The 16,285-nt window shown below is 42.9% G+C and overlaps 3 protein-coding genes across 5 annotated transcripts in view; 2 read left to right on the top strand and 1 right to left on the bottom strand.

Annotated features, from left to right (window-relative positions):
• The first annotated feature begins 1,212 nt into the window (after window positions 1–1,212).
• Window positions 1,213–5,737, top strand: ociad2 (OCIA domain containing 2). Of its 2 annotated transcripts, none has more exons than XM_031574372.2 (7): window positions 1,213–1,451; window positions 2,009–2,093; window positions 3,184–3,237; window positions 3,758–3,805; window positions 4,281–4,443; window positions 4,770–4,855; window positions 5,468–5,737. In XM_031574372.2, exons 1-6 carry the CDS (start codon window positions 1,374–1,376, stop codon window positions 4,852–4,854), a joined length of 513 nt encoding a protein of 170 aa, XP_031430232.1. In that variant the 5' UTR covers window positions 1,213–1,373; the 3' UTR covers window position 4,855; window positions 5,468–5,737. The 2 variants fall into 2 exon arrangements, with proteins under 2 accessions (XP_031430232.1, XP_012677083.1); XM_012821629.3 differs by lacking the exon at window positions 5,468–5,737 and adding an exon at window positions 5,012–5,103 and having other exon boundaries at window positions 1,214–1,451.
• A 381-nt stretch (window positions 5,738–6,118) lies between these two features.
• On the bottom strand, window positions 6,119–10,044 carry ociad1 (OCIA domain containing 1). Of its 2 annotated transcripts, none has more exons than XM_012821869.2 (8): window positions 9,792–10,044; window positions 9,253–9,343; window positions 8,868–8,921; window positions 8,693–8,740; window positions 8,377–8,509; window positions 7,923–8,152; window positions 7,406–7,564; window positions 6,119–6,803 (listed from the first exon to the last, which is right to left on the bottom strand). In XM_012821869.2, exons 1-8 carry the CDS (start codon window positions 9,843–9,845, stop codon window positions 6,766–6,768), a joined length of 807 nt encoding a protein of 268 aa, XP_012677323.1. In that variant the 5' UTR covers window positions 9,846–10,044; the 3' UTR covers window positions 6,119–6,765. The 2 variants fall into 2 exon arrangements, with proteins under 2 accessions (XP_012677323.1, XP_031430231.1); XM_031574371.1 differs by having other exon boundaries at window positions 9,261–9,343; window positions 9,792–10,043.
• A 646-nt stretch (window positions 10,045–10,690) lies between these two features.
• fryl (furry homolog, like) overlaps window positions 10,691–16,285 on the top strand; it is a 108,027-nt gene continuing 102,432 nt past the window's right edge. The window contains exon 1 of the transcript XR_004164411.2: window positions 10,691–11,032. The gene's annotated coding sequence lies outside the window, so the exon portion shown is untranslated. The remainder of the gene's footprint in view (window positions 11,033–16,285) is intronic.

The raw sequence follows: 16,285 nt of genomic DNA, 5'->3' as shown, positions 1-16,285 counted from the left end.
CTTGTTTAACTTAATACTTTCCTATCACATGTCTTTCTGTCATCACATCTTATTATGTGTAAATGCACATTTTGTATTTTTCTCACATCATATGATGATGTTTATATAAGTACAACATGATCTTCAGTGTATTTCACCACGTAGGTTTTTGACAGGTTTCTGAATGCTTGCTGATCCTGAACAGAGCTATGTACCGTTTGAACCAGCGTAAAGGTGTGTCGAATGACAAAGCATGGAAGGTGAAGTGGACCAAGGTGTGCCAGTCCCCATAAAGGTGTATACAGGTGAACTGTTCAGACCCCACGTTCTTCTCAGGTGTGTCCTGATGAGGAATGTGTTAGGGGTAACAAGACTGATGGTGTGGAGGTGGTGTTGAAGTTATTTATCTTGCAAGATTCTTGTTAGACATTGTCACATTGTGCCTCCATTTCTTTCATGGTCAATATTTCAAATGTTCGTTTTGCTACTTTGACTATTGTACCTAAATATTGTCACTCTTAAAATACCAAGCAGCCTCACAGTTTGGTATGCTGTATGGTTCATTTGAAATGTGGATTTTCATGCCATGTGGAGAAGCAGTGTGGTAAACAGGCAAATGTTCAAACAACCAGTTAGTTAATTGATCATTTTCATTTCGGGCATTCTGTGTAAACTATCACCCATAATTGATTGATGATAACGTTTCAGTATTGCTTAGTCATATGCCCATATGTGGAAATTGTTAACTTCAGGTGTGTATTTCAATACAAGATATTGCAACACTCACTGAAAACGCCTTTAGGGGGGCGGAGTCACAGAGCTCAAGACTGAGAGTCCACACTGATGACTGCTGACACTTTTGAGGTGAGGTACCGCCATGTACCAGAATATAACTTACACTGAAGAGTTAAAGTAACTTAAAGTTATTTGATGGAACAACATGGGTAATATCTTTAAATACATACATATAATGCATCATTGATAATAGAAAATAGAAATATTAAAAATAATGTGAATGGAATCAGTCAATAATAACAAACCTATGAAATAGAGTGAGTGTAATTTCACTTTTTCTATTTTCTTTCGTATCTAAAGTTAGTGTAAAAGCTCAATTAATAGAGGAATCATTTGGGTCCTAGCAACATGTCTGATACAGACTGAACCTTCAACCAGCTCTAAACAATAGATCCACACTCGCCTCTTATTTTGAGCTCAGTGTTACAACTTTTGAGCTCGTTGGGGTGGAGCCTGCTGATGTTTAGACAGTGGGGTGGGCGGAGCAGTGTGCTGAAAGAGCTCAAGGAAGCACACTCAAGTGGACTACAAGAGAGGAACCGTGGAGAGGGAAGAATCCGAACCTTTTCCCAAGCAGCAGCAGCAGCAGCAGCAGAAACATGACTTCAGAGACACCGACACCTGAAAGCTCCGGAGCGGCCCAGTCGGGGGCAGCTGCCCCAGCGAGGGGCAACAGGGTGAGCGAGACACTCTTTTCCTTTTGATGGATCTGCATGATCTGCTTTTGTTTGAAGTCGTTAGTTTGAGGTCCTAGTTTGTTTTATCATCCTAGTTTGACCATAGTTCACTGTGGTTATCACAGACTTACTCAGCCATCTTTGATAGCTTTATTGTAGTGTTTGTCAGCTACCCTGTTGAAATGATCAGGTTTCAGGTGTTACATAATCTTAGGTAGACCAAGTCTATGCTCCAGAAAATGATAAATTTCAAGACTTGGTGGCCTACAAGGTTATCGAATTATCTAGACAATCATCTAATTGTACTGGGACTATAAGATAACAAATCAGTCATACTACAAATGACATACTACATAGTCATATGCAGATCATATTTGTGATGAAAAATTAAAACAAATCTGTATATTTGTAAGAGCTCTCTGCCAGTAATTGGCCTATACGTTTTCAGTCACTAGTTTTGGTGTGTTTGGTAAGGTCTGGAAAGACATGTGAGTGTAAAACTGTGGTAATCTCCTAATGTTCACCTCGACTCTCCTTAATGGTGTGTCTGTTTGCAGTGTGGTATGGGAGACCGCCATATTCACAGGGACGACGTGAGGCAGATATGGAGGGAGTGTCAGTCGGAGAGCTTCTGGTACAGAGGTACGGGGGACGCATGGCATCTGTCACATTCACGACGCTAACCACATGTTGTTGGTTTCGCTGCCTGTCTTAGCCTTTTGACTTCTGCCGCGATGCGTAGGAGCGCACAACCCCCACACTCGTGCAACACGGCAGACATATTCAAAGTTTCACTTGGTGCTTTCAAAGCCTCCGTTGGGGAAGGCTCTCATTACGTTTGCTTGCTGTCTGTCTGTTTGCATGTCAACTCGTCTCCATCACTCCACACTGTTCACTACGGTGACCTCTCGGGCTATTGTGCTGTAGGATCAGTTTCACCAGCAGAACCACCTCTGTAACACATGTCTGCCTGTGTGAAACAAGTAGTAAACGAGTATGAATCACTGTGTCCAAGCATGAGTACTATCCATGAGTGGGGTATAGAGGGCAAGTGTGAGTGTCTGGTAATGTCTGTCATTGTAGTAACTTTCCAGGAATGCTCTTAATGACATTGGGCCAATAGCTTCATTAATCATTGCCCCGCCCTCAGAGAGAGCATGTTTGTGTGTGTATGTGGAGTCATGTTTCACGTGGACACAGGGGCCATAGCCACTAATGGTCGCAGCCTGGAGGATCCCGTCATTACGTGCATGCTCACGTGAAGGGTGATAGATGAAACAAGGCAATTGTGTGTGTATAAGTGCTTCCACCTTTTAAACATCTGCTCTGCTAAAACAACGATGAAGCCTTTAAAAAGACACACTTGCATGCCTATTTCACTTGTGTACACTACATAACGTAAACGTAAAACAAGCTGTATGACTGGTCCCAGGTGTGCTGGCCCCTTCACAACCCTCAAACACAACCTAACTGCTGTCTGTGTGGTACATGGGACCCATATCAGAGTTGCTCATCGGAATACATGTTGAGTAAATATAATGGAGTCAGATGCCCACTGCCCTCACACCTCACCCAGCTATTTGTTCCATTATCTTTTGCTCCCGCCTCGACACGGGAGATTATTAGCAAATCTCAAAGGTCGCATTTTAAAGGCAAATTGTGTCCTAGGGGTGCAATATAAGCAAGTGCATTTATGAATTGACTCCTGTCTGTGTTTTTTTCCCCACCATAGCACTCCCTATCTCCGTGACCAGCATGGCCATTACAGGGGCCCTCATCTACAAAGGTGACTAAAGCAACCGATCAGTCACTGTGTCATCTGAACAGATAGCCCAAGAGAAAGCGAACAGAAGTATGACTTTGCATATGTTCATCCTGCAATTTATCAAAGCCTGTGTGTTGAGGAAGGTTTGCTGGGCAATGCCAAAGTCAAGAGCTCCTTTTTGTTAGGTGCCAGTGACCATTAATCTGGTTTGAAGTAAAGCCATCTGCTTTATTTCAGATGTGTGATGCCATAAGACAACAGTCAAATTACCATGACCCTGTGCTTTCAGAGGCCCTTTGCCTACATTTCTCATGATTACCTAAATACATTTTAATGTTCACTAAAGTACATCACAATTATATTACATACAGTAATGTATGTAAAGTAAGTCTCTTCTTTGACCATCGTCCGTGCCAAAAAAAGTCCCTGGAATTTTGCACAGGATTAGTACTTGCTGTTATCCTCATAACTGATCCAGTCTGAAAGAGGAACTCGCTCCAGGTTTGGTGACTTTTGGTCATCTTTTGTGCTTGGTCTACAGGCGTTTGGAGTGCTTCAAAACGATTCGGACCTTTCCCTAAGCTAGCATGTAAGTATGACGACCGCAAAATGTGGAAGTGCATAAAGTTGGTTCGTAATGTCTTTTACATTTCAATAGAGTTAGAGTTAGGCATGTATGTTACTCATAAAACTAGGCAATTTGTCTCGTTTTTACGTCACATGCTCCTTGGATTAGGCTAAGACTCTAAGATATTGCTGTAGCTCTTTTCTAGAAATATGAAACATCCCAGGCTTGTCAAAGCGGGACTTTGGACACGTTCTGCTGATAAATAAGACTGATCCTGGTCCTCACTCCTCCAGACCTGAGACCACTTGGAGAAAATCCTTCAATATCTGCTTGCTGTTATACCCATTCACAGTGTTTTTACTAGACTATAATAAACATAATGTTATAGCATTAATGGAAGATATATAGAAACTGTATTATGAACTAATAATAATGATTAACATTAAATGATTGCAGTAGTGATTGTGGGGATAGATATATGGCATTTCTATTTCAGTGGCAGGTGTTCTTGGTTTCGCTGTGGGCAAGGCCTCCTATGCCAGAACGTGCCGAGCGAGGTTTGAGAGTCTTGGGCCCGACTTTGGTCCTGGATTTAGGCCGGGATTTGGACCAGGTTTTGGACCTTGGTCTCGGAGACCAGATTTTGCCCCAGGGCACAGGTGTGTATATGTAGAAGTATACGCATTATGTCCGAGATCTCCTTTAAATAATATTTTCTATTTATTGGACAACAGAGCAAATCAGGTAGGATCAGCTGGTTTTTCTTACTGTATGAATACAATAATGAAGCACTCTACCCATCTACATGAGTCTTCTTCTCTGTTGAACCAGCTCGGGAAAACAAGGCCTTCAGTATTGTTTGGTTTAGGCCTATGAAAGTGGTCAGGGCTTGTTTTAAGGTGAGGCTGTTCGGGTAAGCATTAGGGTGTGTGTGCATGCCTGTGCCCTGCTGTTCACACCTGTGTGACCCACGTCCTTTCTGTAGACACTGCCACCATGTGTGTGAAGAGTGCAAAAGGCAAGAAGCACCAGCGCCAGCTCAGGCACAAGCCCAGCCAGCTCAGAGCTAAGGTAAATACACACACTCACACACACACACACATTCTTACATATTAATGTTGTTAGCATGTCTAGATCATGTCTGTATGAATGTAATGCTATATAGAGCATGTGTATATTAATGTAATGAGCAATATTTGACAATTGTTTCCTTTTTTCTTTTTTAAGGGAACACATAACTCCTGCATCTCATCCTTTGTGGAATAGATATCAGACTGTATTTAAATTGAATAATAAAGTGTATCAGATGCTGTGTGAAATTGACTGAGCGTAGCCTTTTTTCAAAGCCAATAATACTACCACAAGGTGGCGCTAACAGGTTGTAAAAGCAACCAAGAGTTGCGCAGTCATTTATGTTATTTTGGTGGATCCCAACACAAACGTTACAAAGGCAATACACTCAAGATTAAGTTTTATGTGAGCCTCCACGGTCATGTAGAACATACTCAAACTATGTGATCGCAAGAACGTTAATTATAGCACTGGAGGTCTCAAATCATTCCCCTTACCCTTGGTGAAAAGACATACGCCATTTTGCATTGCTCAGTAATATGTGTGCTTTCAGACAACATTAAGTGTCATGATACTTTGTTACATAAAAAATGCTCCAAAATGTTTTTCTAGCAACCATCCTGTCCAAATGACAGTACTGCTGGGAGTTCACCGAGAGATTTGTGAGAGAGGATGAAGACGTGAGAAAAAAGGAGGCTTTGGGCAGATGGGCGCCATGGCCAAACAGAGCTTCTGCACTGATGCCTGAGGAAGAGCGTCTCTGTATGTTAGGCATGTAGAGGGACACAGTGTATTCTGTATGTTAGGCATGTAGAGGGACACAGTGGTGTTCTCTGTATGTTAGGCATGTAGAGACACAGTGGTGTATTCTGTATGTTAGGCATGTAGAGACACAGTGTTCTCTGTATGTTAGGCATGTAGAGACACAGTGGTGTATTCTGTATGTTAGGCATGTAGAGGGACACAGTGGTGTATTCTGTATGTTAGGCATGTAGAGACACAGTGTTCTCTGTATGTTAGGCATGTAGAGGGACACAGTGGTGTATTCTGTATGTTAGGCATGTAGAGGGACACAGTGGTGTTCTCTGTATGTTAGGCATGTAGAGGGACACAGTGGTGTTCTCTGTATGTTAGGCATGTAGAGGGACAGTGTGTATTTAATAGAAATGACTGGACACATACAGTATGTGAGATTTTTACCATGTCTGCACAATGGCAGATCCCAAGGATGTGATGTACAAATGACACATTGCTGAATTATTATTATAATTAAACCAATTTGGTTTATTAATGGCTCCATGTGGACATTTCTGTGTGATACAGCAAAACTATTCAGACAGTTACAGAAGTACAACAGTGTCCAATAACACCTAATTGGATAATATTTTTGACAAATTCACTCAAGCTCAAATAATATGAAGCCCTATTTAAGTGCAATAAAGTGAAAGATTCATGGTCACTTCAATTAACAGACTTGACTGCCCCAACAATGTAAATATTCCCAACTCTGTAAAATAACTATTCTCCTCTGGCCTCAATTATGTGAGGCCTCATCACTAGAAAAGCGCGGCAAGATAAAAACTAAATAACTGTTAGCATTTTTTGCTCACATGAAGATACCATTTGATTTAGAAATGTTACCAGCAAAACACTGGCAGAGTGGGTATTGTTTGTGAGATGCTATCCCCCGATTGCCCGATTTAAAAAAAAAAAAGAAAAGAAAATGAAAGCAAAAATAACAATAAGCAGTATTTTTATCATCCAAATTATGTTGCAACAAGAATTGAGAAGATCGCCATGGTCAAGTTGGTCTTTTCAAAGAAACATGGCAGTACATTTTGAGTTTGCAGACAGAAGAAAGTTACGGCACTTAATGCATCCCCGTGAATATGTTTTGAAGGAACAGTCTGTCACTCATCCCAAGCATCTCCATACTTGTTCTTTTTCACTGAAAGTAGAGGAAAGGGATATCGGGTAAAAATGTGATGTCATTTCCTTGTCTGCACTGGCAAAACACCCTTATAAGGATACCATGATTATTCAGTGACAGACATTCAAAACACCCTTATAAGGATACCATGTTTATTCAGTGACAGGCATTCAAAACACCCTGATAAGGATACCATGTGTGTTCAGTGAGTCATTTACTAGATTGCTTAATAGTAACATGCATACTCACTGACCTCCTGAAGCTGCTTATACAGATCTCAACAATAGATTAATATGGTCCATTTTCATTTTTAGAAACCATTCTGAACTGCTAATCCTGATCGCATGATATACACAATAATCCTTGTTGATGAGTTTGTTTGACAACATAGGAACTGAGATGTATAGATTACATTGCACTTGACCTTCTGCTTATGTAAATGTGGATCATTTTTAAAACATATAAACACAGTCCTCTCTTCACCTTGTTTTCTAAAATAGAAATAACACTATGTGCCACTTAAAACATTTGTACCTGAGAACTGATCTGTGTCTGTGTCGGAGAGTGATGACCCATTTAAGCATTTGAGTAGGTAGGGTAGGTAGCATGCAGTGACTCACCGTCTTTCTTTGGTTGGGCGGAGGCTTCAGCTTGAGGTTTGAGCAGGGTCTCGCCCTTCTGCGTTAGGGTGACCTCGTAGTTCTCGCGGTTTTTGCTGCGGAGATTCTCATACAGCACTGGCCTCCTCTTGGGCATCTCATCCTCCTGGTAAGGCGCTTCTACATGTTACAGTGGGGTGAGGGACACATTTAGGTCAAATTGAACCCGTCACAGCATCATTTTCTGGATATTAAAAGGTGCAGTCTGCGATTCTGGTGTAGGTTGGTGATCAGTGATTCGATCTCAGTAACCAATCAAATTACACCCCTGCCTTCTGTGCTATTGGCTGGAATAGTGTATGGCTTATTCCGAGCCACTTCATTCTGAGCTAGGACTGTGCAGGAGTGCACACACAGAATGGACAGCTAAAGGAACAATTCACTTAATTTGACGAAAAGTATATTCACTGACCGTACCGTAAAATCACTGACCGTACCTTTAATGTAATTAATTTGAAGCTAACGCTGAATGACTTACCTCGTGGTACATTGTCATCCCTCACACCTGAGGGGGCCGACTCACTGAAGCTTGAGCTAAAAGGGGCAGGGTCGTACGAAGACTGCGAGGCGCTGCTGTAGGAATAGTCACTTGAGTTGCTGTAGTTATCGGGTGGGGGCTGGTAGTCCGTCTTTCGCTGGGGTGCTGGCTCCATACTGGGCTGTTCAGGAGTCGCCTGGTTTGGGTCCCCAAGCTCGGACTGGTTCAACCTGTGCCCAGTGAAATGAGACTAACTTTCACAACTCATGCTCAGAAAGATTTCCATGGAAGCACCGGCAATAAATACTTCCACTCAAGTCCCACACTGATTACAAAGGAAGTCATGATTATAACAGTGGTGTACTGTGTATGCCTATCAGGACACTACTGGAAGTGTATGAATGTGAGTGTGCATGTGGGTGCTTACGATGGGGGTAAAAAATGAAAAACTTACGCAGGGGGAACATTACGCAAATGTCCTTGACGGAGAGCTGCACCCAAAGGTGAATTTTCCAGATTTTTGAACTTCTCTTGACAGACTTTCATATAGGACATCTTGCCTCCCATATATCCGAACAATCCAGCAACTACATGTGCAATAAAAATATGCACAAACATTCGCACAAGAGCATAGGTAACAACAGAGCAACACAATCAAAGAGCATCCTTGGTCATTATGATCGAGCACAAATTCTGCAAAATGTGTACTACCAATAAAGCCACCACCACACTGAACTCATAGCCGTACCCAACTCCTCAACAATACTTACGAGCAACTTTAGGCAGGGAACCAAATCGTGGAGATGGTGCAATGATTCCTAAACACACACACACACACACACACAGAGAAAGAGAAGTAAAGATGATCCAAATATTCAAAGTAGCCTTTGCTAGAAGCAGCAATACAATGAAAAATGCTGGTATCTAAAGTAGAATAGATATTACCTTTATGCACAAGCACTTGCGTGATTCCAACAGCAACGGCAGAGAATGGCAATGCTAGAAAGATGGTCAACAGCAGCACATCAATAAAATTCACAACCAACTCTCTCTACACAAGAACAAAGAAAACGGGCTCTGATGTAAATCTAACAGGCATCTGCAGGAGACACAAAATAAATCAAAAATGTTACATGCTTTTATAACATGCTTATGCATGTACAAAATGTCACTTTGTTTATAGAAAATAGAAGTACACATTCAACAAGAGTGTATTCGTGGTCTACTTCATAAAGGAGGCGACAAGTACTTCATAAATATCAAAATACATTGTCCAAAATGTTTACACAAACAAAAAATATCTCCATATCACATGTGGGCTATAACGCACATCTATACCAGAAGCTCTCCTGGTTACACTCCTTGAAGACTCGCTTTTCATCTTCAGTAGGGATATATCCTGCACCAAGTGCACCAGATCCCTGTGAGAGTATAAGGACACATATAAACGTCATGAAGTGGCAGAGTTTACACAAAAGCTGGTATGGATAGAGGAGCTCGAGTATGGATTTGTAACTTAAAGGATTTGTATAGCTAGCGCAGTGTGTTAACACAATAGGCTTCCAAACACATAGAGCCCTTGGCACAGAGCATAACAATGCTGTGGGAGGTTTTAAATTAGTTTAGCAAGCTTGGTCGGCGAGACTTGCCTATTAGGACTTTGCTTGGACTCAAATGCACTTTGCTACTAGCTAGTTAGCTAGGGTAAGCTAGCTATATAACATTTTCAGAACAGCAGAAGCACATTGGAAAACTGCCAACACAGTCAGTGACTGTGTCAAGAACGTAAACAAACCTTGCCGTAACATACAATTATAACATAGGAAGATAAGACGGTCTAGCAGTGACTGCTAGCACCGTTACCGTTACCTGGGCACCCCCGTGTTGTTGGGGACCTGGAAATCCTGACGTTGCCTGTGACATACTTATAGCATATACTGTAATTGCCCTCGAATATCTACATACTTTCAACAGAGTCTACAATTGTGAAGTCTTTTGAGACGACATAGTAAGAGTTGCATTACATTTGAAGGTCTATAACACCTGAGATCAGTTCTCACTTGTGTAAACGACCTCCACAGACTGAAATAAAAGTTACCCGGAAGCACTATAAGTAAATCCGGAAATGTTGAAAACAAATGTCAAAACATTAAAAGTCATTTTTTGACACCGGTCTCAGTTCTCGTCCTCCAAACCTGGCTTGCAACACTGAGGTTGTATTGCATTTTTTTTACCTATGTGTCCAAGCACAAATATATTCCTGAAGTTAGCTGTTTTTGTTGTTAAGACCCACAAATTATTCAGCACCAAGACTGATAATGCAATCCTTAAGGACAGTGCAATGTTCCTGTATATTCTAGCTATACATCTTGATTCTTGCTTTCAAAATATATTTTCAATTTGGCCAATCTTGGATTGCTTTCAAAGTATGTATTTATTTGTCCACGTCCTAAAATGTAAACATATACCATGACACGATTGAAACTTAACCTGCTGTGCAATCGTGTATTCAGAACGATTTCTGCCTCAAAAACTCAAAAACAATTGCATGTGCATTTCTCAATTCTGTGGGTCATGAAATATCCTGATACATTTGTCATGGGAAATCCTACGGGCAAATTACTCTTTCGCATTTAGATTGCTTTGCGAACAATAACCAATGGTTTACCCGTATTATACGTCAGAGCGCATGATTGTCAGATTTTGTAACTAATGAAAAGACGAATGTGTCGTAGGCGTACGCAGGTTACACCAATGATGAAAAGAATAGGGTGGGACAATGAGCTCCGAGTCTGACAGTGGTGCTCTCCTATCAGAGATTGCAATTGACAATGCCGTCTGCTAGATTTGCTCCAATCTGACGGACAGGGAGGTGGGGACGTTGTCATCCGTCGAGTTTTAGGTGTTTTAGTGAAAAAGGAAAAGAACATTCTAAAAACGAAGACTAAATAGGGAGGCTGCATCAGAGGCCAACAAATGTTGAAAATCACAGTCGTTTCCCGATTACAGCTAGGAAATAAATGTTATCCAGATTGCGTGGTTTAAGGACTTGAGCAACCAACACTTAACGTTACATCTATCAAGACGGCCAAAGCGCACTTTAAAACAAGGTAAGAACGGCCGATTTTTGAATTAGCCCAGGCCACCAACTAGGTTGTATGGCTAGTCTGTCTGGCTTAGCTAGCTTGGTAGTCAGCGAACCAGCTAACAACTTAATCGTTTTTATCGAGTTGTATAGTTTATTTGGTTGCTAACATCAACAGTAAAATCATAAAGGCCAGTATTAGTTTGCTTGTTAGGTTAGTGACTAAAGTGTTATTTCTTCAGTGCACCACTTAACTCTAGTTTTGTTTGTATCATAAAAGCAGGCAGCCGGCTAACGCTAGCAAGTATATGTTGCTGTAGTGAGCTTGTTAAGCATGTTGCTAGCATGCTGTGCTTTGGCCACTGTATGTGATGAATGTTTCCCAGTCAGATTGAGGATTTGTTGGGTTCTTGATTTTTGTCACTTGGCTAGCTGGCTATATATCTGGCTAAATTTTGAACGCGAAGAAGTTGTAAATCTTCGATAACGTTAGCGAGTTGACTGGATAGGGCAATGATTTGTAACCGGGGAGGAAGTGGAGTTAATGCTCTGTAAAGTAAGTTGGAATGTTGCCTATAGCTAGTTAGCTAGCTTGTTAGCTAATTGTGGAGACAGGGCTAACGTCAGCCAAATCCTTTCCTAAAGGTGCTATACGATGTTAACTATATCGTTATAAAGGTGTTAACTACGTCGTTAGCTAGGTATTTGAAATATTCCTATCCACACAGAAAGAAGTATTTGGATTTTCCACGATGAGTGCCGCTAGCAATAATTCCTAGCCTCAGGTTAACTGTTCTTTTCGAGATTGTCTTGTCTTTGCAGCTAGCTACGATTAGCCTCCATCTGTTTAAGTCCTCATCTAACAATTATTCGAAATAATTTCAGCTGAACAGCCAGCATGTGTTGTGTTTAATACGCTTTTGCTACATTTTAAATGGCTAACGTCAGTCCATTTTGTTCTATTAAGTGTGGCCAGGATCCTGTGAAGCAGGCTAGCAAGTAGATGCTGAAAAGTTATTCTCATACAGTTTGCTAGCTAGTAGATTGTCCTCCAGAAATGAGCTGCCACCCAATATGTTGCATATTTAAGTTACGTCCTCACACGTTGGTTGATGTGAAGGTTTGTAATGTTGACTATGTTGTTTAAACGTGTAACGTTAGTTAAGCATGCGAATCGAAAATACTCGGGGTATTCATTCACATTAATGAATAGGCTGTTACAATCTTCTGGTAGGTTCATGTAACAATTATCATTTAGCTACATGTGCTTGATAATTATTCTTGTAGCTTCGAGTCTGTGAATTCAATCCCAAATTAAATTAACTTCAAATACCATTCATGCAGGGCTGTTTGTTAAATTAAGGTAGCAACAATCTCAGTAACACAATTTAAAACATCCATCTTGCCAACTGGGATGCATGCAGTGTCCTTTAGTTAGAGATGAGATGTCAGAAGTGGCCTTGGTACATACTTTATTCGAGGTGTCACCAGCAAATCCTCTTGTAAGCAAAATGTTAAATCGTAGGATATGCGTTAACAGTGTTGGATCCAGTGTGCATACAACCCCATCACACTGATCTCAATTTAACACCTTGGTGTCATCAAATAGCATCGGAAGTCTGGTCTTTGTCATAGAACGAAACAAGCACAGTTCATTGGCATCACCATGCAACTGTGCAGTAGTCTGTTTGTGGTAGGCCTATGCGTGCCATTCATTCAGCCTAATCTGAAATCTCAGTTGATAATTACTCCCTGCAACCCACTCTCCCTCAGGTGTCTTCTCAGAAGCAAATAGATTGAGTTTAGTATGGTAAGCATCCCCTGGGAAATACATTCATGCCCTCAGCAAACTCTTATTATATTTTCAGCCTTTTCCCCCCTTCAGTAATCTAAGTACTACAGAATCACTGCCTAAAGAACATCCTCTTCATTTGGTATAATGATTGATCAGGGGAGCATTTTACTTTAAAGAGGTGTAATTACAGCTAGTTTAGAGGGCCTCTCTGCTGCTGTGGAACAGCTGTGCTTTTTTCCCCTTTGGTGCGCCTCGGCCCGTGTCTCCAGTCAGCCTGGGAACGGAACTAGCGATTTGTGGAAAAGCTTATAAGGCCCTGCCTGCTGAGAGAGAGAGAGCGAGAGCGAGAGAGCGAGAGAGCGAGAGAGCGAGAGAAAAAACACGTTCGATAGCCGGATGCTGTTGCCTTATATTTGAGCAACCTCTCCCTCTTTCTTTCTTTGCTCTTTTCCATGGAGTCTGCCTCTGCTTTCAGTGTCGTGTCTGACAACTTCTGTCATTGGGCTCCAGACGAGGGATTTTATCTGTTCAGCGCAGCGTGTAGAAAGACGCACAATGGGCAGTTTGTTTTTGGTCTTGTCTGGCGGGGCCGAAGTTTCTGAAGGCCGCCAGTCAGTCTGCTGTTGTAGGTGGATAACGTATGCCTGTGTGGGCCCCTGGAACTCCAGTCCCTTACAGTGGAGCACTTTTGGATGGAGAGAAAACGGCATGTCCCCTTCCTTCCCACACGCTGTCCATGCACTCTGAGTAATCTGTCACCGTTTACCTTCTGGCCTTTTGTGCCCTTTGCAACGTTGCATAATTGCACATTTGCTTAGTGATGTACGGTGGAGATTTAAATTTGCCGTTTCTGTATGTGACCTGGACTGGAGCCGACATACACAACAGCATTTTTATACGCCTACTTGGGGAACGTTTGCCAAAGAAGCACACTTGTGTCGCCATTAACCCCCAGTAAATGGACATCTACTGGTCCATCGCTCATTGTTTTCTGTTCTGTAGTAGTTAAGCAAAGCAACGGCCACATTTGTTACTTTCATTTTTCTCTTTCAAAGTGGTCATGAGAATTTAGAAACACAAAGTTATTCATAGATAACTGATGTTTAACACTGATGTGTGTGTGTGTGTGTGTGTTTAGAAACACACACACAAAGTTATTCATAGATAATCATCTCTGCACATCCCTTATAGTCACTGCCCGTCAATCTACACCGAGTCATCAGGGATTAACACTGATGTGCGTGCGTGCGTGCGTGCGTGCGTGCGTGCGTGCGTGCGTGTGTGTGTGTGTGCATTTACATGCACTTACTGGGAGGGAATCCTTCTGGATTGTCCAAGAGCACATATTTGCAATAATCTGGCCATTGTGCATCAGTGTGTAATCCTGCGGATTTTCCCATTGATGAGCGTGCGAGTGAATGACTGGGCCATCTGAAAACACGCACACACACGCACACAGACACACGAGTCCCCGCACACCAAACCACTCAGCCACTACACTCTTCACCTCTTCAGCATTACCATCACCTCTTCATCATTACCATCACCAGGGTCTTTTCTAAAACGGTGTTGCCTTAAGTTCAGATGCATGTGGAGTCTGTCACAAATAAACCAAAACTTTCTCCAGTCTCTAGTCACACACACACACACACACACACACACACACACACACACACATATACACACACACACACATATCACACATACATGCTTCTTCTCACGTCCCCTTCAAACTCACTCTGTAGTTGTCTAGCAGTTTGACACGTCTCTGAGGTGCTGTTTCCCACGAATGATGTCTGTGATGAGTGTCTCTGACAGAGACTGTGTGTGTGCCTATCTGAAATCACCTGCTAGGCCTCAGCTGCTGATGCAGACCTCTTCTGTCTTGGCCCAGCATGCCCTACTCCAGTGCTGGGAGGGCTCTAGTCTATAGGCTGCATCTCCTCCACCCCCCCCCCCCCCCCCCCCCCCCCTCCAGGTGTCGGCAAACATGTCAGTTTATGGTGATTTGTCTTGGGTCCCCAGCCACCCATCAAAGACATAATGGAACGGGCCCCCGGAGCTGATTTGGATTTATTTAGTCACTGCTTGAGTTGCATCCCCCAGCAGGCACTTGTGAAGACAGCTCAGGGGTCCTGCATCCGTAGGGGGGGGGGGGGTGGTGTCTTTGTGTTGTCTGTCAGCCCTAGACGAGCCTGGATTGGAGAGAGGGAGTGGAGTGGAGTGGAGTGGAGTGGAGTGGAGAGGTGAGAAGAGGAGAGGAGAGAGGAGAGGGGGACAGATGGATTAGTCTTATCGGTACGGAACGTGGAGGGAGATTTATAGGGAGCAGATAGAAGGGGACACGAGCATTTCTCTCCCCTAATGTGTATTTGTGTTTATATGTTTTATTTGTGTGCTTGCGTCTGGCTGCACGTTGCATTTCTTAGGTAGTCCTTGTGTGTGTGTCTGCCAGGACTTGTCTGGATGCGTGCGTACATGCATGTGCCTTTTGAATCAGTAGAGCACCATTGCTTGATCCTCCGCTGCACCTGGATCTCTCTGATTGGCCGTGCCCGTCCCTGATGGGCGTTCCTCGGGCTGGCAGGTATTGATCAGACTGATAGACGCCCCCACAGTTTGATTGTTAAGGGTGCCTGGTGTTTGAGGGATTGGATCATTGCAATTCCTCTGCTCTCTCTGTCTCTACTTCCTTTTTCTCTTCCTTTTTCTGTTTTGTTTCTTTCTTTCTCTCTCTCTTTTTTTTTGTCTGACCTGCTTAATGATGAGGTGGAAGTCGGTTAGTTCCCCATTCCACTCTTGCACAGACTGCTTGACAAAACCACATTCCACCTCCTGTTCTCACTGTGTGTGTGTGTGTGTGTGTGTGTGTGTGTGTGTGTGTGTGTGTGTGTGTGTGTGTGCGCGCTTGTTTACGTGTCTACCTTATTGGGAGAGTGAGAGCCCCCAGGCCTTTATGCATTCTCCACTGCACACACACACACCCCTGAGTGTCAGCAGGTGTGTAGTGTTGCGTGGCTGAATGATGCTCTGATGAGGTCACAGTTTTTCCAGATATGACTCATGTCCGGCATCATTGGCTTCAATGGAAGTGCAAACACACCGTGTGTGTGCATGTCTATTTAACCTCTTCTGTGGAAGTGGTCACAGTCAGTGACCTCACCCAATCCCCAACCCCCCCCCCCCCCCCTCTCTTCTTCCCTCTCTGTACACCTCTACTTCTGTTTCTCTCAATTCAGTCCTTTCTCTTCACCTATTTCCAACTCTTCTCTTGTTCCCTCAACTCCCTGGGCTCTTCTCCCTTTCCCTCTCTCCTCCCTGTCTCCTCTCCTCCCTCTCTCCTCTCCTCCCTCTTTCATTTCCTCCCCTCTCCTCTCTGCTCGTTGGCTGAATGTGGACGCATAAAGCAGACGCAGGGCTGGAAATAGCCTCAAATTGAGGCTTCACGGAGCCGTAGCAACTTATTCTTGGCTCTGTGTGTGT

This window comes from Clupea harengus, chromosome 10 (genome assembly GCF_900700415.2).
Source record: "Clupea harengus chromosome 10, Ch_v2.0.2, whole genome shotgun sequence".
Classification (NCBI taxonomy): domain Eukaryota; kingdom Metazoa; phylum Chordata; class Actinopteri; order Clupeiformes; family Clupeidae; genus Clupea; species Clupea harengus.
This window is presented reverse-complemented; position numbering and strand designations above follow the sequence as displayed.